This window comes from Urocampus carinirostris, chromosome 13, assembly GCF_059441175.1.
Source record: "Urocampus carinirostris isolate Australia breed hairy pipefish chromosome 13, RoL_Ucar_1.0, whole genome shotgun sequence".
NCBI lineage: Eukaryota > Metazoa > Chordata > Actinopteri > Syngnathiformes > Syngnathidae > Urocampus > Urocampus carinirostris.
Genome location: NC_142361.1, coordinates 10,335,928 through 10,360,953, shown reverse-complemented (window position 1 = coordinate 10,360,953; position 25,026 = coordinate 10,335,928). Strand labels below are relative to the sequence as shown.

General features: G+C 38.8%; 1 protein-coding gene and 1 pseudogene across 1 annotated transcript in view; both read left to right on the top strand.

Annotated features, from left to right (window-relative positions):
* Positions 1–25,026, top strand: part of LOC148353706 (VPS10 domain-containing receptor SorCS1-like) — a 166,225-nt gene that overhangs the window by 109,677 nt on the left and 31,522 nt on the right. Inside the window, exons 13-23 of the mRNA XM_088350634.1 lie at positions 2,091–2,182; positions 5,012–5,119; positions 9,777–9,894; positions 10,004–10,137; positions 15,325–15,438; positions 17,761–17,932; positions 18,018–18,204; positions 22,189–22,322; positions 22,398–22,521; positions 22,913–23,025; positions 24,182–24,316. Coding sequence (XP_088206760.1) covers positions 2,091–2,182; positions 5,012–5,119; positions 9,777–9,894; positions 10,004–10,137; positions 15,325–15,438; positions 17,761–17,932; positions 18,018–18,204; positions 22,189–22,322; positions 22,398–22,521; positions 22,913–23,025; positions 24,182–24,316 — 1,431 coding nt within the window. The remainder of the gene's footprint in view (positions 1–2,090; positions 2,183–5,011; positions 5,120–9,776; positions 9,895–10,003; positions 10,138–15,324; positions 15,439–17,760; positions 17,933–18,017; positions 18,205–22,188; positions 22,323–22,397; positions 22,522–22,912; positions 23,026–24,181; positions 24,317–25,026) is intronic.
* LOC148353707 (U2 spliceosomal RNA) lies at positions 3,351–3,495 on the top strand (annotated as a pseudogene).

Below are 25,026 nucleotides of genomic sequence, written 5' to 3'. Positions count from 1 at the left end.
GACGGTGCCCAATAAAACATATATGCAAACATGAATAGGTACTTAAATAATGACATGTTGAAAAATACATGAGCCCTGTGAAAAATAAATACATCAGTCACTCCAGAATTGGCCCCATCCCAAGTGTACAATAAAACTTAAGGATAAATAAAACCTTATATTAATTAAAAAAAAAAAATAAATAAATAAATAAAAAAAAAAAAATATATATATATATATATATATATATATATATATATATATATATATATATATATATTGTTTTTGATATTTTGCAAACAAAAATTCCTTAAACGAATTGTAAAGGAAAATAATATGATTAAATGCTCAAAATTATCTGTTGTCTTTCATACCAGATAATTTCACAAAATTAACTTTTTTTCAATGTTTGAAACAATAATGAATAATTAATTAAAAAAAAAGAGCAATAATTATCAAAACACACACACGCAAACACACACACACACACCTATATAAAACAAAATCTCCTCACCCTGGTGAAATGGGGACTGTATCATCCCCTGACTCGGGTCCTCTAACAGAGACCTGGAAGTTTGAGAGTTCCTAGCTTTTCTTGGGACTGCGCTCTTCTGGTCTAAGGTTTCAGATGTTGTTCCCGGAAGCTGTTGGAGCCACTCTCCCAGTTAGGAGGCTCCTGCCTTGAGTGCCATCTCTACAACGGGGACCACACTGGCCTTGACCTTCCATGTCAGTTCCAGCTGCTCTTTCAACCCTTGGTACTTCTCCAGTTTCTTGTGTTCTTACTTCCTGATGGTGGCGTCAGCTGAGATTGCCACATCTATTATCACCACCCTCTTCTGCTCTTTGTCCACCACCACTTTGGTTGGTTGACCAAGAGCTGCTTGACAGTCTGAAAGCTGAAGTCTCACAGAATCTTGCGCCTGTGGTTCTAAGCGATCTTCTAGTTTGTGTAATATAGTGTAACAATCTGTGAAGCCCTTTGAGACTCTTCGTGATTTAGGGCTATACAAATAAAAATGACTTGACTTGACTTGACTATAGCAGCGCCCATTGGGATGTGGGTAATTATATGCGATACTGGTTGTAGATGACCCTATATATTATATCAGCTACTTCGTTGGGCTTCTCCATGCACGCTGACCCACCTAGCATCTTACATGTGCATCTCGGGTGGGATCTCCTCTGGTAGATCCTGAACTCTTGTGCTTATGAGCTGTTTATGTGCTGCAATGAGAAGAGTCTCTGTGTTTGTCAGTCTTTACTACCAACTGGAAAAGGTTTTCCCACGTCAGCCAACTTCTCGGTCAGTGTTACATGCCGTTTAGGAACTTGTCCCTCCAGGATGTCAGCTTCTCCTCTTCTCCACTCTCATTAGGGTTCTACTTACCGAGGTCCTCACTTAGTGGGTCATCTTTTGGGGCCATTTGTTTGATATACTCTTGAATGTGTGATGTTTTTGATAACTGCAGAAATTAAATGAAATGTAAACAAGAAATGAAATAATATAATGATCAAATTTCTTGCCAAATGGATTTTTTTTTCTCCTCAAAATTCACATAAAAATCTCGACCAGTAAAAACAGGATTTCCGTCTTTATGAAGACGTTTGTTTCTTCTTATTTTCAAACTGTTTTAATGAAGAAATGAACATAATTAGCCTGGTTTGGAATTATGAAACAGAATGGATGCAGGCCCCCAATTTTTATTATATATAACACATTTCATCACCTCCAAAGATTCATGCTAATCAAAGACTGCTCATCCCCAAACAATGTGGTAAGCAGTGTAAAAAAGTAAAGTTAGATGGAAGCCTTCAGTTGCTCTTTTTCTCATTTACCCCAAAAAAATGAGTACGGCTGTTTGAACAGGCAAGCAATAAAACATGCAGCTTTTTTGCCACGGGCCAGAATCTTCTCTTAAGTCAACCCATCTTGATGTTCCTGTTAGTTCAAACAAGCGAGTATGAGCCCGCGTCTTTTTGTTTCTTTCGTTTGTTTTGTGCGTGAATGTTTATTACGCCTTCGCCAGCTGCCGCATGATTCTGAAGTCAGAAACAAAAAGTAAAATATAAAGCTGGCTTCGCCTGTGTGTGTCTGTGTGCTTGTGTAGGTTTTTCAAGAAGAGTACAGTGTGTTCTTCCTGAATCAGGGAGGATCTCTGGTGGCCATCCGACACACACCTCTGCCTATTAGACATATTTGGTAAGCGCCCCAGTCCATCAATCTTTACCCAGGAGACGTTGCTCCGGTGTTGCAGCTTCATTTGTGGCCTGGCTGTTTGTCATCCACGGTGTTGGGCATGTTACTGACAAAAAGTAGTAACAGTTACTTGTCACATTTAGAATGTAATTGTGTTACACCTCAGATTAGTGACACCCAAAAGAAGCGTGTTACTCTCAAATAAGGCTGCAACTTATGCGCTGCTCAGCATATTAACTCAATGCAAATGAGAGTGCTTAGTTTGGACGTTGAGGGGACAATTTCGTAGTACCACTTTAATCCAGCAGAGGGCAACTTGCGACCACATTTTGTTGTGCAATGTCCTCTTGAACCAGCGACAAACTTGTATTAGTACTTTGGTACAGCAGAAGAAACCTTGACACTGTTTTATAAAAAGTATCTTACAGATTTGCAAGTGTATTATTGAGCTATTTGAAAAACACTTATTTTGTTCAATTTACTTTTGTTGTGCGCACCATTTTTCGATCTGTCCAAAACATCAATATTTGAAATAAGAGGTGGAAACTCAAAATGTGTTTTTAAAGTGTAACTCATTGATAGATTGAGAACATGTACGCCAATTAATTGATTAATAAAATATTTTTTATTTGCAGCCCTACTCTGAAAGTAACTATTAGTTAGTTACAGATTACAGTATATACTAGCATTATGGCCGACTCACGAAAACTGTATAAAAATAGCAGCATAAAAAAAGAAATAGAAGAAAATGTGCACACCAACCTATGCTAGCGAAGAACACATGATATTTTTTGGCTTGTGCAACACAGATCGGACGCTCCATATCCAATTTGTCTTCTGTCTTATAACCATTTAACAATCTCCTCCATTTCTGGGTAATGTCCAACAAGTTGTCTTATTTCCTCCAGGCATGGTGTACCGTAATCCCTTGCTGTATTGCTGTTTACTTATCGCTGTACGTCGGGGATTTTCATTGTGCATTGAGTTCTGCATTCTGATTGGACTATCAGTATTCCAGCTCCTCGTGTCAATGACGGTGCCGTCAGAGTTATATATGTAGTAAAACATCTTGACAACTTATGCTACGGATGCGCGAATATGTTTTAATTTTCTCTTGTGTACTATACTCTTAGGGATCATTTCTATAGTTTTTGACTTTGATGCTAAGTCCTTAGCTTGGCCTTTTGGCCTTTTGGCCGAGTGGCCCTTTGCCATGATCTTTGATTTTTGCAATCCGGAGATGGAATAAGAGCTTGTTCTGTCCACTCCACGCATCGGCCCGGTATTGCAGTACCTCCGGAAACGGTGCATTCGCAATGATCGCAGCAAGGCTTTAGGGCTAGGACCTTAGCTTGGCCTTTTGGCTGAGAGTAAGTGTCCCGGCTCCTGGGCTTTGTAGCGTATTATGAACTGACCGATAACGGATAATGGATAATGAATAACGAAGATAGATCAATAACCCTTAAAAACCCCAAACCCCCCCTTTTTAAGTTTCTCTAAACCATTAAGTCACCAAAATGCTCTGGACCCACAAAATCCTCGGCAGCCAGGGCCAAAACAAAGTTGGACATCTATACCTGCTAAACTTGCTCGGGAGCGACATGTGGTTCTTTGGCACTGCCTAGTGGCTCCCTGGTACTTTTAAAACATGTTTGATAATGGAAACATATATAGTTTCTGTAGAAACAAAACCGGAACACATTCTTATTGTTTTCCAATGAATATAGATAAACACAGTATTCCTTCCGTATGGGGCTTATATAGGGTTTTTAATTTTTTGCGGCTCTAGATAGATTTTGTTGAATGTTTTTTTTTTAAATTATTATTATTATTCTTATGGGTCCAGTGTGGCTGTTTTAACATTCTGAGTTGCTGGCCCTTGCCGGAAGACAGTAAATGCAGTTTTCCTCACTGTCCACAAAATGGTCACAAAGTATCATGTGAAGTCAAAACGTCGTGTCCTGAAATCAAAATACTAATACTATTTTTAAAATAATAATTTGACAGTCCAGAAGGTTTATAGTAAACAAATGTTTATAAAGTACTGTATGTTGTCAAACAGATGGTTGAGCCTGTAGATTGGTTTTGTTATTTGGTTTCAGAGCATTATAAAGTATTTAATAAATATATGGAAAAATAAAGGCTTGTACTTTGCGGGTACTGACTACCGTGGAACCTTTTGAAACGCAACCCCCCCAAAAAAACAAGGGATTACTGTATTTCAATAAAGATATTACAAATTAAAAAGACACACACAAAATTTAGCAGTCTTTACCATAAACTCTGTGGTCACATTTGCCCCATTGATTTTGTTGTTTCTGTACAAGCCACACCTCCCACACGTTGCCCATCATTCACCACTGATGACACACAACCAATTATGTCCATATTAACTGACCTCTTGATTTCAGTATTTTATTTTTATAGTTATAAATACAGCTTAGACGTAAATATCTACGGTAGGGAGAATATAAAAATATCAGTAGGGAGATATTATTTGTCCTAGTACTATGTGCTCGAGACAGCGCAACCGTATCTATTCAGTTGTATCTGGTAGGTACGTATACACGCACCCACCATTACTTAAATTCTGCAATGTTTTGCTGGCGAATTGAATGTTGCTATGTAAGTAAAGGGCGAATCGTCAATGGTGAGTATCAGTAGTCATTACAATCCACGATCTACTTTTCAAGAGTAGCGGGGCTACACAACATATTGTAACGACAAATTATAGTAATAATGTGTTACAGTACTTGTTGCAGAGAAATGTATTGCGTTTCTACCAACACTGGCCATTTATTCTCCATTGTTCTCTGTGTCTCTTCTTCTTAGGCTGAGTTTTGACGAGGGCAGAAAATGGGACAAGTTTAGCTTCACCTCCTTACCACTCTATGTTGATGGGGTGCTAGGGGAGCCCGGGGAGGACACCCTCATCATGACGTAAGAAATGAAAGATGCAACTAATTGGCGCTCTGTTAATCGAGGCGTAATGACACATCGGCCTTTGAAGACTTTTCCACTCCAGTTGCCTTTGAACGAGGCTAATTTCGCCCCAGATATATATACTTTTTCCTTCATCCATGCCTCAATTGATTAATGCAGTGGTTCTCAACTGCTGTGATATTAGGACCCATCATCTCACCCGAATTGCAAGCCGTGACGGTACTCACGAAAATGTTCCACTTTTCAAATTCATTGAATTAAAGGCTTGTGCAGTTTAAAGCAGAAATAGAAGATTATATTCATGTTTTTCTTTTAATGACCAAAAAAAAAATGTACTTCTAGCAAAGAAACCTCAGTCATTGAGCCCAAACAATCAACACTGCATTATGGGGGTTATCAATTTCCTCTGACAGTTTTCATCCACGGATACAAAACACTGTAATTTCCGCACTATATACCTTTGTGATTCCCTTTTTTTATATAAGGTGCACCGGACTTTGAGGTGCATGGGATTAAAATTATTGTAAAGTAGGGTTGCACAGGGCAGCACAGCGGCGCAGTGGTTAGCGCGCGTGTGGCACAGTTCTGAGATCGAACCTCCTGTGTGGAGTTTGCATGTCTCCCCGTGCTTGCGTGGGTTTCCTCCGGGCACTCCGGTTTCCTCCCACATTCCGAAAATATGCATGTTAGGTTAGTTGGCCGGTCCAAATTGTCCCTAGGTGTGTATGAGCGAGCGAATTGTCTGTCTTTGTGTGCCCTGCGACTGGCTGGCAACCAGTTCAGGGTGTCCCCTGCCCACTGCCAGAAGATAGCTAGGATGGGCTCCATCACCCCCGCGACCCTACTGAGGATAAGCGATGCAGATAATGGATGGGTGGATAGATAGGGTTGCACAAAAAAAATGCAGACGGAATATATGACTGGTCAGAATTGCATACAAGTGGACGCAAGCCCAAAGTGTTGGATCCTATCCATTAGACTACAAGGGATACAGGCAATATAAGAAACGGCATGAGGTCTTATCACACCATGACAGTATTTTTAGTCACTGCACTAAATTGTTGATGTAATGATTAGGCTGGGCCGCAAGTTTATTGTCAGACTTAGTACAGCCGACTTCAAAGTCTTTTCAAAGCTCACAAGATTCAGAATGAGAAAGGCATTGTGGGAAGTAGTTTGCTTGTTCAAAACTGAATGAAGAGAACAGCATCAAAGAAGGTAATTTAAATGTCCTCAAATATATAAATAAAAGTATGGCTGCACGTATTCAAAACTCATGTCACTTACAACTCTTATTTCTGACCTGAGAAAAACTGAAACAACATCTCTCTATGTGTACATATCTGGTACCGTGATTAAAAATAGCGTAATAAAGACATATGACCTAATGCACAAGGACAAGCTATGGCCTGTGATCAAATTTTAACCAGTCTGTGGTCTCTGTCATAAAATTGTGAATATGTTTGATTTTCGAGAAGGTTTGTTCAAACCTCACTTTGCGTTTGCTGTTAAAAACGTAATATTGGAATATAATATTGTGAATGTGCTTAATTGCTGTTGAGATTGTCATGATTGTTTTCTGTTTTTAGTGTCAATAAATTTGTTCAAACCAAAAAAAATAAAATTAATGCCTGACCCGCCAGTAATGTTGACAGCAGTATAAAATAAATACATACAAAAAAATAAAATAAACATTTCACCAGATGATAGCAGTATCTTTTTGACCACCTAGCGCAGCGAGGCTTTGGGGCTAGGACAGGGGTCGGGAACCTATGGCTCGCGAGCCATATATGGCTCTTTCTATGAGAACCTGTGGTTGCATGCAAATTTTCTCCATCTCGTCCAAAACATAAGCTACTAATCCTGTTCAGATACACGCAGAGCCAAACCAAAACTAACAACTGAGCAGCACTTCGCAGTATATATAGGGCACGTTTTTCACTACAATTTACAGTCAAGGTGTCCCAAAAAAAAAAAAAAAAAACTCGTTCTGGCTGTACAACGCTAAATAATCCGTTATATAAAACATCACTATATTATCTGTCTTCAGTGTTCAGATACCTTATGATGAACTGTAAATACGCCAAAACACCGGAAGAGAACTTAAAGTTTTTTGATTGGGTGAGTGGGAGGGGTGGGTGGAGCTATGCAAAAAGTGCAAGCACTCCCTCCCATCTCTCGCCCTACGCCGTCTGCGCCATAGATAAGCACATCAGGCTCCCTGTTTGCAGAATATTGTGACGTTTTTACAAAATAACTGCTTACATCTGGTTTTGAAACCAATATGTATGAAAAAAAGGGTCAAAATGAGTTTAACCGATCTTGAGTAATTGCAAGAAAGAGACAAGTTTAAAGTGGTATGATTGTTGATTTTGGGACACGGACTCTGGCATTTTTCTCTTTTCATAATTTTTAAGCTTTTGTCTGGGGCGCGGGTTTAGCAATTTAGTAAATTTGTCTCATAATATATGGTGTGGCTCTTTCCCAAAATAAAATTGATATATTTTGCCTTTATGGCTCTTTGAGTCAAAAAGGTTTCCGACCCCTGGGCTAGGACCTTGACTCGGCCTTTTGGCTGAGAGTAAGTGTCCCGGCTCCTTGGCTTTGTAGCGTATTATGAACTGACGATAACGGATAATGGATAATTAATAAAGAAAATAGAACAATAACCCTTAAAAAAGAAGTGGAAATTTGAATGTTTTTTCACCGAAACCCGAAACAACTTAATCTGCCTAATATGCCAAGAAACGGTGTCTATTTTCAAAGAATATAATATCAAGAGGCACTATCCGATCGAAACATGCTAACTCCAAAAAGCTAACTGTAAACAATCGCTGTGAAAAGGTGAAACTAAGGCACATCAGCACTTTTTTTTACGAGACCCTGCAAGTCAAATGAAAATGATACAAAGGTGAGCTATGTGGTCGTGACGCTGGTTGCCAGCCACTGCAAACCTTTCACAGAGGGTGAATGTATTAAAGACTGTTCAAAGAATGCCAGGATGAATAGGCGGCCCTCACACCTTTTAGCTTATGAAATATGGCCAACTTACTGAAAGGTTTGGACACCCCTGACTTAATGCCTTTTCATTTGTCCTCTCGATCCCTGGGGGTCTAATGGTCAGGATCCGGCGCTCTAGCTGTCGCGATCTGGTTTTGATTCCCTTTGCATTCAATCTCCTGCAATTGTGAACAACCATCCATGTACTTAACAGTTAAACCCATTTGCCACCATTCGTATGAAATTATGGTCAGCGGTAAAGTGTATTACCATTTCTCAACATATCAAAAATTGTACTGTTTTAATGACTGCAGCATTCTTTTCCGCATTAGCTGGAACACTCATCTGATTCTAAGGAAATCCATTGAAAAACTTGGGATGTTTTTGCTAGTATTTAGTTTCAGTTTTGACAGCTTTGCGCTTTCATATGCCAGCACTTTAGTGCAAACCCCAACTGAGACTTCTGTTCTCCTTTGTCTTCAAGATAAGAAATTCCATACCTCATATATACTTTGCTGTATCTGCATTTTGTCATCCTCAACATTAGAGACAAACTACTATTCGAAAATTGATATAATCAATACTGAACAAGTTCTTACTTCCTATTAACACCATGGTCTCAAAATCGATACCGTCTTTCTATTTTAACTACCACTATGATAATGTTAGTGTGTTGGTTGTTGTTTACCTTTACTTGCACTTCTCATTTGAAATTGAAAATCTTGTGCAATGTAAGGTATTGTATTTTTGGGCTTATAAAACACACCTGATTATAAGAATCACCCTCACATATACCCCATTGTGATTTTTTTTCATATATATGCTGTAAGGCAAATCAAACTATAAGGCAAACTAGATTAAAACAGAAATTTAAAAAAAAAGTATTTCAAGGAACATGAATTTTAGGGAATCTGGTTTCACTACTAAAATGAATCGAATAATTCATTAATGGTTTGCGCATGTATAGGCATTTTGTTGTAGTTATGCAATTCCAAATGGACTTACCATATTCCGTGCTGTATAAAGGTGCACTAGATTACATTTTTTTTAATCTTTGGCAAATTTAAGGTTTGTAGGTGTGATTTTTAATCCAGAAAATAGAGTAATTTAGTTGTCGTATTGAAATTGCTATACAGTATTTTAATTTTTTTACAGTTGTTAAAGTATTCCATTAGTTTTACTGTTAAAGGTGTGTATATCACATTGTTTACACAATTTGTACTTCAACTACATTATAGTAATGTGACATGGAAGAATAATACAATTTGTAGGCTTGTATTATTGTAATTATAAAGTAACACAACGGGGGATAGTTCAATTATTCAATGAACATGACATTTGCAAGCAAAAAGTATCAATATCAGATCGGTATAGATTGATACTACCATGGATCGGATTGATACTAAAATTCACAGAATCCCCTCCTCCCCTTAATTTGGAATGGCAGGTATCAACACTCACACTGCCGCTTTTTCAAAAATGTTTGATAATGAAAAGATACAGTATAGGGTTATGCTGATATTCACGGTTCGCAGGGGGTTCTGCCCCCTATTAACCGCAATAACTGATGGATAACTGTATTCATTTCCTATCTCTACTGCACCAAAAGTTCTGACCTACTTTTCCTCCCTCGCCCTTTGACTTTCCATTGTAGGATCTTTGGCCACTTCAGTCATCGATCCGAGTGGCAGCTCGTCAAAATCGACTTCCGCTCCATTTTCCAACAACGTTGCTCTCCGGACGATTACGTGACCTGGCAGCTGGACAACGAGGTGAGTTCGTCCTTTGAAACCAGCTCCGCCATGAAAGCGAGCAACGACAAAGATGCGAGCTGGAGAAGAAGGAGCCTGTGAAACGGTTATGATCCATTATTCATGGCAGGGAGAAGTGTGCATCATGGGAATGAAGAGAATCTTCCAGAAACTGCGGGTAAACGCTCGATGTGTCAAGGCCAGAGAACAGTACATCTCTCAGATGTCAGACTCCTGTCCGTGCACGGAGGCCGATTTTGAATGGTAAGTCTCCTACACCACCTCCTCACGCCTTCTCTTCTGCAGCGTCTCTTCAATACATAATAAAAACATAAAGGCGCCTTTGAAAAATTCTCATTTAAGTCAAAGCTCGTTTTTTCCCCCTTTTGCCCTTTTAAAAAGTACTACTGCTGTTACTTCACCTTAGGTTTGCGACAACACCCTACTGCAGCTAAAAAAGCCTTGAGATGGCTTTGAATCCAGGGAGGAAAACCATGGAGATGGGCAAATGGCACATGGGGTTGATCACCCGCGGCAGGGTCACTGGGCGAGGATGTATATTGTTACGAGACCCAAAATACCCTATGAACCCAGGGAACATTACTGATGAAATGTTCAGGTGCCTCGTTTATCAAGGGGCTTACGTTCCAAAAAGAACCCGTGAAAAGCAAAATCAGTGAAGTAGAAATCTTTATTTATTTTACAATTACGATACACCGAAACCCAAAAACCACACCTGTTTTACAGGCTCAAGCAGGACCGGAACAGGTCACTTTTTCAGCTCGGGAGTTTTATACCCAAAGCCGGGCCACTTAGCAATAAAAGAGGAATTTGAATGAATGGAACAGCAGCTAGCTCTTTTGACGGATTTGTATTGGGAAGAAATTCAGGTATAAGTTGATAATAATTTACCATTTTAATTCAAAGGAATATGATATAAAGATTTCAATACAGATGAAAACATATTTACCTATGTACGGTATCGGTAATTTGAAATCAAAATTATATTTGCCTTCCTGACAGATTTTTAGGTTTTACACTAAACACTTGTAACTTTCATAGAGTAGCTTCATTACACACAATTTAAGTAGACTACCTAAAACATCAAAATCCACCTAAGCAAAACAGTCGTCTCTGCAACTATGTTGATGACAATGTCATTGTCTATAGACACAAGAATTTCCTTTTCAGTGTAAGTCAGCATGAAGGCCTACAAAAGAGTCTTCTTAGCTTAGTTTCCACACATTTTAAAGCAGTGAAGCTCCACTCACATGCAACCTTAGTGCAGCAAGGGCTCAACAGGAATTTATATGCCAGCCCAATGTCATGGTAGGTATCAGGAAGGAGGCTATATAGTGAAAGGACCTGTTTTTTTTCTTTTTTTTTTTTACCAAGCTCTTTTCTTTTTTCTTTCCAAGCATTTTTCCTCTTCTTCATTTTTCTTACTGCTTTTCCCTTCCTTTTTCTCATTTGTATTATTTTGAATTTTCTAGCCTTTTATTCATTTTTCTTCCTTTATTATTGTCTCTTCTTTTTTCTTTTTGTCTTTATTTAATTTTTTGTTCTGTTGTTTATTTTTATTGCTTGTCTTTTTAAGCTTAATTTGTCCTCCAAAATTAATTTTGTGCATAATGATACATAATATTTTGTAAATATATGGATACAAGCAACAACAAAAACCTGAAGAGGCCAACAAAGCCGTCTCTTTTTCGTGAGCCGGGCTTAAAGAGCCGCTTCTCGAAAAATATAGGTAATTCCCATCACTACAAGCTCATTTGAGTGAGAAGAGCCAACCGGTAAAGGCAGTTAACTGCTGCGTTCTGCAAACATGTAGCAAGACAAACCCGGGGACACACAGATGACAGGCTAAAAGTGCAGGATGAATGGAATGAATGGCTTTTTTGGCTCCAACTAGTTCCAACTAGCACCTTTCTGCCCTCCATCATACCTGACTGATATCGTTTGCGCTGTTCTCTCTTAATTTTATTGGTAAAGAAAAGACGAGTGGTGAATGGCCAAACCAACTTAACATTCGGGAGGAGAGAATTCCCCCATATGTTAAAGCTCCCCTCATTTACCACAATTTTGGGGTTGTGCTATATGTAGCCAATTATCTGACTTGAGAATCAATGTACAAGTAAGGTTAGGTAGTGCAAGTGACAGATACATGTTAAAATGATTTTTCTCATCCAGCCAGCCCAAACTTGACTTTGACATGAGCCAGCCTTTTGGGAAATCTCCTGTTCTTCCCAATTAGTCACTTTGGCATTGGGTTAAAGCATATCTTAAAAAAACAAAAGTACTATTGGAATGTTTTTACCTATCGTTTCTACAAATAACTATTGTATCGTCAAATACTAATTAGCGGGGTAACTGTTTAGCCAATTAGACTTCAAATCACAATGCACAATGCAAATCTCTGAATAGCAAAGACATGAAAAGTAAACCTCGTTAGGGTGAAGGATTCCTGTATGTAAATATATATATTTTTTCCATTTTCAATTTGTATAAAGTGTATAAACTCATCTATTCGAGTCCCTTAAAACAGCTTGTGAGCAGTAATCCACCTCAAGCCTAACAAGCTCAAGTGCTTATTACAACAAAACCCTGACAGGACAAAAGGTATTAAATAGTTATTTGTTCTGAAAGATATCCCTAAACATTTGCGCCAATTTGTAGTCCCAATCCCGAGCTTGTTTCCCCTTGCGATCTTCATTGATGCCTTTAGCCTGAACTCGCCGAAGCGAGACATTGCAGTGTCTGTGAAGAAATAATTATAGGAGCAGCCCATTGGCTGCAAAAGACAACTGCTTTCTGGAGGAATGGCTCTCAGGATTTTGTTTCACTTCTCGGACATCAACTCCAATGCGAGTAAAAATATCAGCAAAATGGGGTCAAATCTTACACGCCAATTCTGTATCGGTACTTTCAGGCAGCCGTCTGGTGGAAGGAGGTTTGAAAATTGGCTTTGATGGGCACTATTCAACGGGCTTCTGGTCCAGTGGAAAAGAAAACTGTCAAGTATGCACTTATGACTTTGGGGCCTTGTTAAAGTCCCATCTTTAAGAATTTTCACTTTGAAGGAGAGTGATGAGAGCAAAATGTGTTCTTCAAATTATTCTGCTTGAGCACAAAAGGAATGTCTGATTTTCATTCGATTTATGATCATTATTTTTCAATTTCAAGAGATTTCAATGACCCCTGATGCCCGTGAGTTTTTAGCGGGTTCACTGCCGTTGATGACACAGCTCCATTTTTACTTTGATGGTGGTGAACAATGTTGGATGCATTACTGGAAAATAGTAATTAGTTACTGTTCCTTGGTACTTCTTTTAAAAAGTCACCCAGTGGCCCTCAAATTACTGACACCCAAAAGTAGCATGATACTCCAAAAATAACTATCTAGTTACAAATTACCGTATAAAACCGAACCCCTGAAATTCTTTGAATTCACCACAAATTAGTTTAAAAAAAATACGAAAGAAGTACACAAACACGTGGAAGCAGTAACTCTTATATTTATTGGCTTGTGAAATCTTAAGCGCTTGCAAACAAACACTTGGCCGAAACACACCATATCCATTTTGTCTCTGGGCTTCAAACCACTGGAAGATTGATCTCCTTCTCCAGTTTTGGGTCATGTTCAATACATTTTCTTTTTTCTCTTATGCAAAAATAATTTTACAAATAAAAAGACCAAAATTCGAAGCACGTTTACCGAAAATTCTGTGCTCACATTTGCCCCATTGATTTCCCTTTGCTTCTGTGTAAGTCCCTTCCCTATTAACTGCCTGTCATCGCGACAGGTTACAATCAAGCAAAATATGCACATATCAGCTTACTGAGTTCTGTATTTTATTTTGTAAAAATCTGCTTGGATGCAAGTGTATATGGTAAGGAGAATGTAGCTATCTCATACTCTGCGTGAGATGGCGCGACCATTACTGTATTCAGTTGGACTTCAAATATTGTTGGTGGTGGATCTATAGTTTTATGTGACTACATGAGGGATGCAGGAATACCCAACAAGTATATATCATTGTAAGTACTGTAGCTGTCATGAACCAGAACAGGATCAGGACCCAAATGTGTGACGTACTCACACAAGCTTTTTATTTTATGGGAATTGGGGAGTCATGCATGTTAGGCAGCGGTCTGGCGTGGAAAGACAGGAATTCAGAGACAGACGAGATCGATTCCAATTGCCCAGGTTGATATCGGACAGATAGGGTCGATAACGGACAGGACGGGACAGACAGGAAAGATAATAAATCAGGATATTGAAAATAAACAGGACAAACTAGATGGGAATGAAAACTGGAGAAAATAATAAAAAGGACAAAAACAGACGGAAACTAAACTGAAAACCGATATTAAACAGGACAAAATAAACAGGAACAATACCGTACAGGAAATACCAACAGGGACAGGGCAGAGTCGAAACCCACGTCTTGCGCGGCAAAAGTTTGTTGACGGACTGACAAAGTAGGAGAGAGTGCATTGAGCTTAAAAAGACGGAAAGCCAATTTGTTAATGAGCCGCAGCTGGCGCCACACGGGCGGGGCCAATTGGGCACCATGGCATCCGTGACAGTGGCGTGATTTCGTAATGCACCGTCTAGTAACGACAGTATTCTAGTTATTCTATTCAAAGCAATTATTCCTTTTAACATTTCAAGTATAATTCACAGCTCAAAAAAATAACACCAACCAATCATTAACAAAAGGAATTAACAAAATATTGGTACAAATCAAATCCCACAAAAACGGAAATTACAAAACAAAAAAATGTCATTTCAGACCTGCAATTATACCAGTAGTGACTGCTCTGACATATCCATACCGAAAAAAGTAATCCTGTTCCTGTAACGTGTTCCTTTGTGACGAATTTTCAGTTTTTCCTTTGCCGGTGGTGAATAGGTCTTATACTAGACTGTTTATTCTCAAAATAAATGAAAGTTGTGATTCTCACTCTTGTTTCTTCTCCAAAAGAAAAATCTTCAAATATTACAGTCATAGTCAGGCAAGATGAAGCCTGTAATCAGAGTGACTACCGACGAACATCTCAAAGAGGTCATTTGAACCGTTACAAAGCGTTGCTTTGACAGCGACTTGACGTCATGTCTCTTGTCTGGAGTTTTGAACCGGCTCCTCGACAAAGACTTAATTAGCAGTTATTCCTTTTAACATTTCAAGTATAATTCATGTGACAGGTTAACACATGCCAAATGCTTCTTTCCTACAAGAATGTCTTGTATCTTTTATCTCTTTGATCGAGAACGCAATCAAAGGTGCTGTGGTCCTTGTTTAGCCACTCTCAACACCACTTTTTCTCATCACCAGTTTTAAACATTTTAATATAACATTTCAACGGCGTGATTTACGTCTGACAGGTAACATGTGTATGAATAACCTGGTACCTTTCCCTACCCCTGTTCTCCACGTACAACAGTGACTATGGATTTGAGAGGCAGAGCGATGGGGGCTGCACACCGGCGTTTTGGTTCGTTCCGTCAGCCACATCCATGGACTGCATCAGCGGGGACAGCTTCCTTAATTCCACAGGGTATAAACTCACTTTATTTCACTGTCAAAGCAAACACCCGAGAGCAAGGAATAGCTGGGATGTGTTTCCTACTCTTGCGTGCATATTAAAGAGAAACTGTACATTCTTTATGGTTATGCGGTACTACGTAGGAGTACAGTTGGTGGGTAAGAGGCTGTGAGGGTCGTTGTGAAAGGAAATGGCTATTGTCAGAGAAGTAAGTATTTTTTTAGGGTATATGTTTGGTATAGCCCAGAGGTCGGAAACATTTTTACTCTAAGAAACCATGGATTCAAATGTTTTGAGTTTTTTCCAGTGATAGACACACCATATATTTTAACAACAAAATTAAACAAAGCCAGTAAACCTGACCCCCCAGCAAAAGTAAATTATTAACTGAATTTTTTTTTTGGGATTGTTTGACCATTTCATGATATACAGTATTTTTTGCACTATAAGGCACAGCGTATTATGAGGCGCAAGCCCAAACAATTGTCTTTTGTCATTTATTTTTTATATATAAGGTGCACTGGACTATTAGTCACATGAAATTAAAACTATAGTAAGAGCCACTGTATTTATTTATGTTTAACCGTTGCCTTACGGCACATATTAGTGCAATGATTGATCAGTTGAAAAATGTCTGACAAAAAAATCGTAAAGCACGGTATGCAATGGGAATCAATCATGGGTCGCCACGGTAAGAGCGCCAAAGCCTAATCACTACACCATTAAGGCTATGGATGTCAATGAGATCAAATTGAATAACTTTTTGTCATCTGTACTACTAGTGGTCTAGTGGTTCAGTTTTGCAGCCCTCATAGCCACAATGGGTTCGATTCCTGTGTGTCACAGCACACACGGATCATTACTGTACGCATTTTCAGTTTTATCCACCAGAAAATCATGATATATAAGGCACACTGGGTTATAAGCCTTACTTTCAATTGTCTGGCCAATTTGTGTTCTTTATTTGTGGCTTATAGTCTCCAAAATATGGTATGTTAAAGGATAATTATGTCAGGGCATATAAAAATTTTAAAAGAAATATCCTACTTAAAATGTGTCTCCCTCCCACACTTACTCCAGATCGTTGACGTTCATTTTGACAGTCATTTTTGTTGTTGAATGATGGTTTCAAAACAAGGTGCAAGCAGAGTTCTTTCGTAAAAATGTCAAACCAATACTGCAAGCGATGAGGATACGGCCTTCTGTAATGTAACTTTGTCACTGTTTTTACCTTGTGAATCAAGTGCTCATTATTTGTCCAACATTCTGTTTTATATATGCAAATTTTCACCATTACATATTATCTACAGACATTCCTATTAAAAGTCTTCATGCACACCGTTGATCATTTATCATTTTTTCATAACCTGCACAAACTACACGATTAAAAATATATTCAGAAAATGATAAAGGGCAGATGGCATAAACGCAAGTGTATTTTAATACATCTCATTGGCTAAGTGACACAGAAATAATCCTGATTCTTACCAGCTTTAAAAGTAGAAAGGCACAACAGTGCTCCTGCTGTTAGTGGTAGAAACACGGCGTTACAGTCCCAGCCTAAAAGCATTAGAAAATAAGATTTTATCTCCGGCCCGGGTATACTCTTGAAAAGAGCCACATCTGGCTCTCAATCCATACGTTCCTGACCGCTGGGTTAGCCTGTAGATTGAGGTCACTTTCTGAGTAAGGGGTATCTCAGAAAGCTGCAATTGTGCGTGTCTTGGACATTTCTCTCGTTTATAGCTGATCGCTTATTCTAATGACCACGGTTGTTATCACGTTCCTGCTAGGCCTGTTGATAGCTTTATCACTTGAATCAGCTTTTAGAGGAGAGAAGCATGCAGAACTTCTCAACAACCTAAGATGGTGAGAACCGCTTTCTGGCAGTGAAGTGTCGCTGGGTTAAAAAAAAAAGTTGCTCAATAATCTTGACTTAGTTTCATCAATACACCATTCCCTAGCCCAAATTTAGGGCCGGGTCGGGCCTAAAATGTCATACATTGCCTTTGAGTCGGGCCGGGCTTCCTCCTCGCTGCCTTTTTTTTTATTATCCCGATCAAACCTCTGATATGATCAAGCTTTTCCTCAAATTGTGAACATATTTTATGTTCCACCACTAATTGTGTGATTGATTCATGAAGGTAAGAAGCAGATCATTTTTGATCATGCTCAAAAATCCAAATGTCCAACACCTACTGAGTTTTTGGACCAGACCCGCTTTAGCAACATGATGTCAACTGCAGCTTAGCAAAGAAATGCCTGAAGTCGACTGAGTCCTTTGCCTGACTGTAAATCTGTTTTCTCTTATTCCCTGACTGCCTTTCATTTTAGATACCGTAAAGCTCTGTCAAACAACTGCACCAAGGGGATGCTGCTAAAGTACAGCCCCAAGCGGCAAAAATGTCCCAGTCAAGTCCCCAAAGGACTGCAGCTCTTCACCAGCGAAGCCACGTTAGTGGCCACGCTGCACAAGAACGTCACTTTCTTGGTCTTTCTCGAACAGGTATGGATTTTTCGACCAGCCTCTGACATCAAGAGGTAGTTTTTGTTTTGAAAACATTTTTTTTCTACATTCGCTTGGTGTAAAGGGTCTCGGCTCCACAACGAGCATTACGGTGGACTTTGGCGACGGTACTGCGATTTCTTACGTGAACATCAGCTCGATTGAGGACGGGGTCAAGCACGTCTATGGGAAAGTTGGCATTTATCATGTATCTGCAATAGCCAGCAACATCGTGGGCTTTGATAAAGTCACACTTTACCTTCACGTCACTTGTGAGTTACGAGCAATACATTCTGAATGAGTGGGAGTGATATGTGGATTACCCTTGTCGAGGTTTATCGTTTCCAAACATTTTAAATGATGTTTTTTTTCAGCTGAAGGGGAGCAGATTAAAATCTCTTCTATCTCCTCTTCTGTCAAACTATGTTGCTAGGATAAAAAGCCTCATTCAAAATCACATAATAATACAATCTTAGTCGATATTACATGTCTGGTGAGGCAATGTCAGATACACAAATAAAAAAAGCTAGATCTCATTCATCATTTGATTGGCAGAGTAAGAAAGCAATATGTAAACTGTAGCATTGAAATACCATGAGTAATTCTATTATTTGTGGCTGAAGTGTGCACCTAATCAGAATCTTTTGTCTCACTACCGCCCTCTACCATAAAGAGAGAGAAGTGAGTGCCTCACTCTGCATCTCCAGAGATGCAGATCCGTGATACATTACATTTGGCTACTTTTGAATAAAAGCATAAATCGATAGGTAATGCTTTATTATGAAGGGGAAAAAATCCATGCAACAAGAAAAAAAATAGCTTGACTTGCCGTTAGCTTGCTTTTACTATGACTAATTCAAATGTTTGTAGTTAAGGTGTGCGCCAAATCAGAATCATTGTTCTCACTATCACCCTCTGCCATGAAGCAAGAGAATTGCATGCCTCACTTTGTGTCTGCAGACAGTGCAAAGTAATACATTACATTCCGCTTCTTTTGATTAAAAGCATGAAAAGATAGCTATCCTTCCTTTATATAATAAAAGTCCATGCAAAGAGAAAAAAATACTGGATGGCTTTTGTTTGTTGTAAGCTAACTAATATTGTCACAAATTATATTGTTTGTTGATAAAGTGTGCGCCCCAATAAGAATCTTTGGTCTCACTACCATGAGGCAAGAGAATTGCGTGCCTCACTCTGCATCTGCAGAGGCTTAGCACAGTAATATGTGACATTCTAAATATATTATTAATACCCATAATATAATTTGAAACTTCTGCAATTTTTAAAACCAAAATTCATGAATTGTGAAGTGAAATGAGAAATAACTTTAACACTGAGTAAATAAAACCAATTAATATAGTTTTACTTTTATATTTCCATGATGCCTACCCTGACTGCATGTCACTGTAACACACTGACAGTCGACTCAATCCTAATTGTTGTTAATAGTATTGATTTTGAAAATAGTCAGTAGATAGTTTTATCAATTTCATATACTTTTTCAGGCACCTTAAATGCCTTGCATACATTGAAATACTTAAAACAAAATAAAAACTCTCTATTATTTTTGTATGGCTTTTCATTTAGGCACAGCTCCAAAAAACAATATCAACTACTAATTTACAAAAGGTAATAACAGAGTATTGCTACAAAAAACAGCTGTACAATACAATAATATAATAATAAACATGTGCCCAAAAGGAGTTGGCTGAAGCTGAAGCTTTTGGGTGCCTACCTCTAGTCCATGTTTTCTTGAATGGAAAACATATTTAAAATAAAATCAAGGAAACAGCAATGTACCCCACAAAAGGGAAATTCAAAAAACAAAATAATGACATTTCAGACGTGAATTATACCACTGACAACTGCTATAACATATCCATACTCAAATAAACTCTTTTATATACTGGACTGTCTCAGAAAATTAGAATATTGTGATAAAGTTCTTTATTTTCTGTAATGCAATTAAAAAAACAAAAATGTCATACATTCTGGATTCATTACACATCAACTGAACTATTTCAAGCCTTTTATTATTTGAATATTGCTGAATTTGGCTTACAGCTTAAGAAAACTCAAAAATCCGATCTCAAAATATTAGAATATCATGAAAAAGTATACAAGTAGGCTATTCAACTAATCACCTGAATCATCTAATTAACTCGAAACACCTTGCGAGGGTTTCCTGAGCCTTAAAAACACAGCTTGGTTCAGTAAGCTAAATCACAAGTATGGGGAAAGACTGCTGATCTGACTGCTGTCCAGAGGAACATTATTGATACCCTCCTGAAGGAGGGTAAGACACAAAAAGAAATTTCTCAAAGAGCAGGCTGTTGACAGAGTGCAGTTTCAAAGCATATCCACAAAAAGTCTGTTGGAAGGGAAAAATGTGGCCGGAAACGCTGCACAACCAAGAGAGATGACCGCAGCCTTAACAAAATTGTGAAGAAGAGCCGCTTCCAGAATTTGGGGGAGCTTCAAAGACAGTGGGCTGAAGCTGGAGTCCAGGTATCAAAAGCCACAGTTCACAGACGTGTCCGGGAAATGGGCTACAATAGCCGTATTCCCATGGTCAAGCCACTTCTGAACTCAAGACAACGGAAGAAGCGTCTGACTTGGGCTATGGAGAAGAAGCACTGGACAGTTGCAGAGTGGTCCAAAGTCCTCTTTTCAGACGAAAGCAAGTTTTGCATTTCATTTGGAAGTCAAGGCGCCAGAGTCTGGAGAAAGGCTGGAGAGGAGCAAAATCCAAGTTGCTTGAAATCCAGTGTGAAGTTCCCACAGTCAGCAATGGTTTGGGGAGCCATGTCAGCTGCTGGTGTTGGTCCACTGTGTTTCATCAAGTCCAGAGTAAATGCAACTGTGTACCAAGAGATTTTAGAGCACTACATGCTTCCATCTGCTGAAAAGCTCTATGGAGATGAGTATTTCATTTTCCAGCATGATCTGGCACCTGCCCACAGTGCCAAAACCACCAGTAACTGGTGCACTGACCATGGCATCACTGTCCTTGATTGGCCTGCTAATTCCCCTGACCTGAACCCCATCGAGAATTTGTGGGGTATAGTTAGGAAGAAGATGAAAGACACCAGACCTACAAATGCAAATGAGCTGAAGGCCGCTATCGAAGCATCCTGGGCATCAATAACACCTCAGCAATGCCACAGGCTGATTGCCTCCATGCCACGCCGGATTGATGCAGTAATCCGTGCAAAAGGATTCCCAACCAAGTACTGAGTGCATCAATGGACATTTTCAAATGTTTGATTTAGTTTTGCTGTTATAAAATTATTTTTTTACTTGGTCTGAGGAAGTGTTCTAATATTTTGAGATCGGATTTTTGAGTTTTCTTCAGCTGTAAGCCAAAATCAGCAATATTCAAATAATAAAAGGCTTGAAATAGTTCAGTTGATGTGTAATGAATCCAGAATGTATGACATTTTTGTTTTTTTAATTGCATTACAGAAAATAAAGAACTTTATCACAATATTCTAATTTTCTGAGACAGTCAAGTATATTCACCTTATACGATGAATAAAATACAGTAGAAAAAATATGCCGTATTTGAGCTAAAAATAGCTAAAAGAGCTAAGAATTAGAGTTTACATTACCGTTCAAAAGTCTGTGGTCATTTAGAAATGTCCTTATTTTTGAAGGAAACAAAGCTCTGGTTTTTTCCATGAAGATACCATGAAACTAATCTTTTACATAGTAAGTGACTATCATAGTTGAAATTGTCCGTTTTTAATGCTGTGAACTCAATAGTCTATTTTTGTTCTAAGAATTAAAGTTTATTCCTTGCAAGAAATTGCCAAGAAATTCAAGATCTCCTACAGCAGTGTGCACGTCTCTTTTTAGAGAACAGCACAAACAGGCTGTAACCAGAGTAGAAAGAGAAGCGAGAGGCACAACCAAGCAAGAGGACGAGTACATTATAGTCTTTAAAATATATTTTGAGGGTTTTCAACCAGCCTTTTGGTTGAATAGAACTCCAAAAGAAGTAGTGTCAATATAGCAAAGCATAAGCCATACTTGAGACTGGCCAACAACAACATTGAGATGGGCAAAATAACACAGACATTGGACAACTCATTTGATAAATAAATGTGTGACTATTTAATGGAAAACATTAAATTGTCAAAAAGAACCCTAAACTTTTAAACACTTGTGTAAAATTCCAATAATTTTCCCAAACGCAATATGCACTATCAAATGATCCACCTCCAGTTGACATCATTTGTGTCTGCTTCTTCCAGGTCCCCTGGAGCAGGTGCAGCTTTCCGGTCCGGCTGTGACCCTCAAGAACAAACCTGTGAACTTCACGGCGACTCTACGGCCTGCCAACGTGGGCACAGTCACGTACTACTGGTGGTTTGACAACAACACCGAGGTGAGATTCAGATCTTGGTCATCCTGGAAGAATGATCAGAGGACTTCATAAGCTTCGTCATTGGCCTTTTTTCAGCCTAAGCTCAGTCTGGATGGAAGGATGTCCTTCACTTTCTCCCGGGAGGGAAATCACGTTGTCACAGTTCAGGCATCGGTCGGGAACACGGTCCATCAGGACCACATGACCGTGGCAGTTTACGGTAAACTCCTTGGTTTTATTTGTTTTTTTTTTTATTCCTACTGCTTAGCAATGTACCTCTAATCAAATTACCTTGCATGCCTAACAATAAATGCATGAATAAGATAACTAAAGATATGAATATATTAAACATTTATGTTTTACCCGCTGCTCTTAAACAAACATTACTGCATTTTACCAATCCACATAGTCATGAAACTCTTCGATGTGTATCACTTTCATAAATGTTGCCCTGCCACCTGTTGGGCAATAATGCACATTACAAGTAATACTATGGTTCTTTTTTGTTTTTTGTTTTTTTTTTGTATTTTGCTGCATGTAATGTGACTCTTTTTTATTATATACTTAGAATTGTCCATTTTTGTTTCTAACGTTTTTTTTTCGTTTTCCAGAATATTTAAAATCACATATTCTGGCTTTTTCCTCCAATCTGGATGATGCAAATCCTGGGTTGGCTGAGTGGCAGAGAGATATTGCTAGGGTAGTGAAGCGCTCTGTGGTCCAGGTGAGGAATCAAGCATACTGCATGGCCACATTGAGCTGAAACGTATGGTGATTGTTTTGTTAAACAGCACATTCACAAATAAGGTAAAACTCTACAAAAGAAATCATAGGTATACAATGTTGTTACCTTAGAGTGTTATTTTCCTTATGGCATACTATTTTAAACTTGTCTTACTAGAACAAAATTATTAAAATAGATTGCTCATTTCTTGTATTAGTTTTATCATTTTACTATGTTTGGATAAATAAATAGCAAAAGGAAAATAATATTTGAGAAGTGCAAAAAAAAAACATTCTCTTCTTATTAACTTGCTTTTTTAATTGAAAAAATGTTTATGAAAAAGTAGCATGATATGGCAGATGATGGACAACTTACATTTTAAAATATGTATTTATGTCATTAAAAGTAATTGTAAATGCATTCTAACATTAAGAAAGCCGTAACTTTGCTCTTTTCTACATTTAAGAAATAACTCTTTCCATCTTCCATGCGTTCAAGAGACAGGTAGAACAAGCACTTGAGCTGAGATGAACAGTATCTTCAAAGTTTTATTACAGAATATTCTGGGCACACATTCGTTACAGGACAATGGCTTGTGGGATTCATGAGTGTGCAGTCACAATGGCTGACAATTTATTTTCTACTGGGAGGGCAGGCCATGAGGAAAATGAAACCCCAAGTTGAGAGGTGTGTTACGTTAAGGTCGACAGAATTCACAGCACAGTTATTACCGGCGCAAAAAGCTCAGTTCAAGGTGTGTCTCTACATGTCAGAATTTCATAGAAAGAGCACCCGGCCTCGAAAACATTAATTATTGGAGTCGACATCTAAAAGACAGCTGGTTATGTTAAAGACCTGCACACCGCTTTAGACATATCTGGCCGTATAAAACATTGACTTTGACCTTCAGTCCTGTCACATCGTGGGATTATCTGACAGCAGACGTCTGCTTTTAGCAGAAATGCACTAAAAGCACTTTTTTGAGGTGGTTTCGTGACTGTCAGAGTCGAGATGCGTGTTTGAGCTGATTTGCTTGACCTTACTTGACAGTGTATGCTTCTTAAGCCAATGAAACACAGGGCAAAAAGAAAAATACTGGCTTATATTGCGCGTTCCGGTCATTTTCGGATGAATTTGTTGTCATTTGTGGTGAAAGGTGACGGGAATCCGCGAGAATCAGCTGCTGATCAGCGTGCTCCCTGGTTTGCCCACCACTGCTGAGATCTACATTGTTCCTGAGAAGCAGCACGTGGGCGGGGCCATGGCTGAGAAGCGTCAACACCTGGAACAGGTAACTTATCTTTCCATCGACCACTTAGGCAGTGTTGCCCAACCTTTTTCAAGACAAAGCAACATTTTCTACTAAAATAATCTCAAGGAATACCCATCCATCCATCCATTCTCTGGGCCGCCTATCCTCAGTAGGGTCACGGGGGTGCTGGAGCCCATCTCAGCTATCTTCGGGCAGTGGGCGGGGGACACCCTTAACTGGTTGCCAAGCAGTTGCAGGGTACACAGACAACTCACTCACTCATTCACACCTAGGGACAATTTGGACCGGCCAATTAACCTGACATGCATGTTTTGGGGAATGTGGGAGGAAACCGGAGTGCCCGGGGGAAACCCATGCAGGCACAGGGAGAACAGGCAAAAATGAAAGGGGAGTTTGCGGTAGCTGGACTTGAACCCTGAATCTCTGCACCGCGCAAAACACCCACCCGCCATGCCGCCTCAAGGCTTACCATATATTGAAAATGTTTACAATTTAAATCGCAGCAGCAGTTTCATGTTTTCCTTTTTTTAAAGCTTGGATCAGAGTATCATATGTTTCTTATCATTTGTGATCACTGGGAGGTATTACAGATTATTTGTTTTGGTTTATAGTTTTTTTCGACATTTTGTTTTTATCTTTATTTCACATTTTTTAAGTTTTACCTTTATTTTTTTTACTTTGTTGTTCCAGAACATTTTACAAAAAAATACTTGAATTGAACAAAAAAC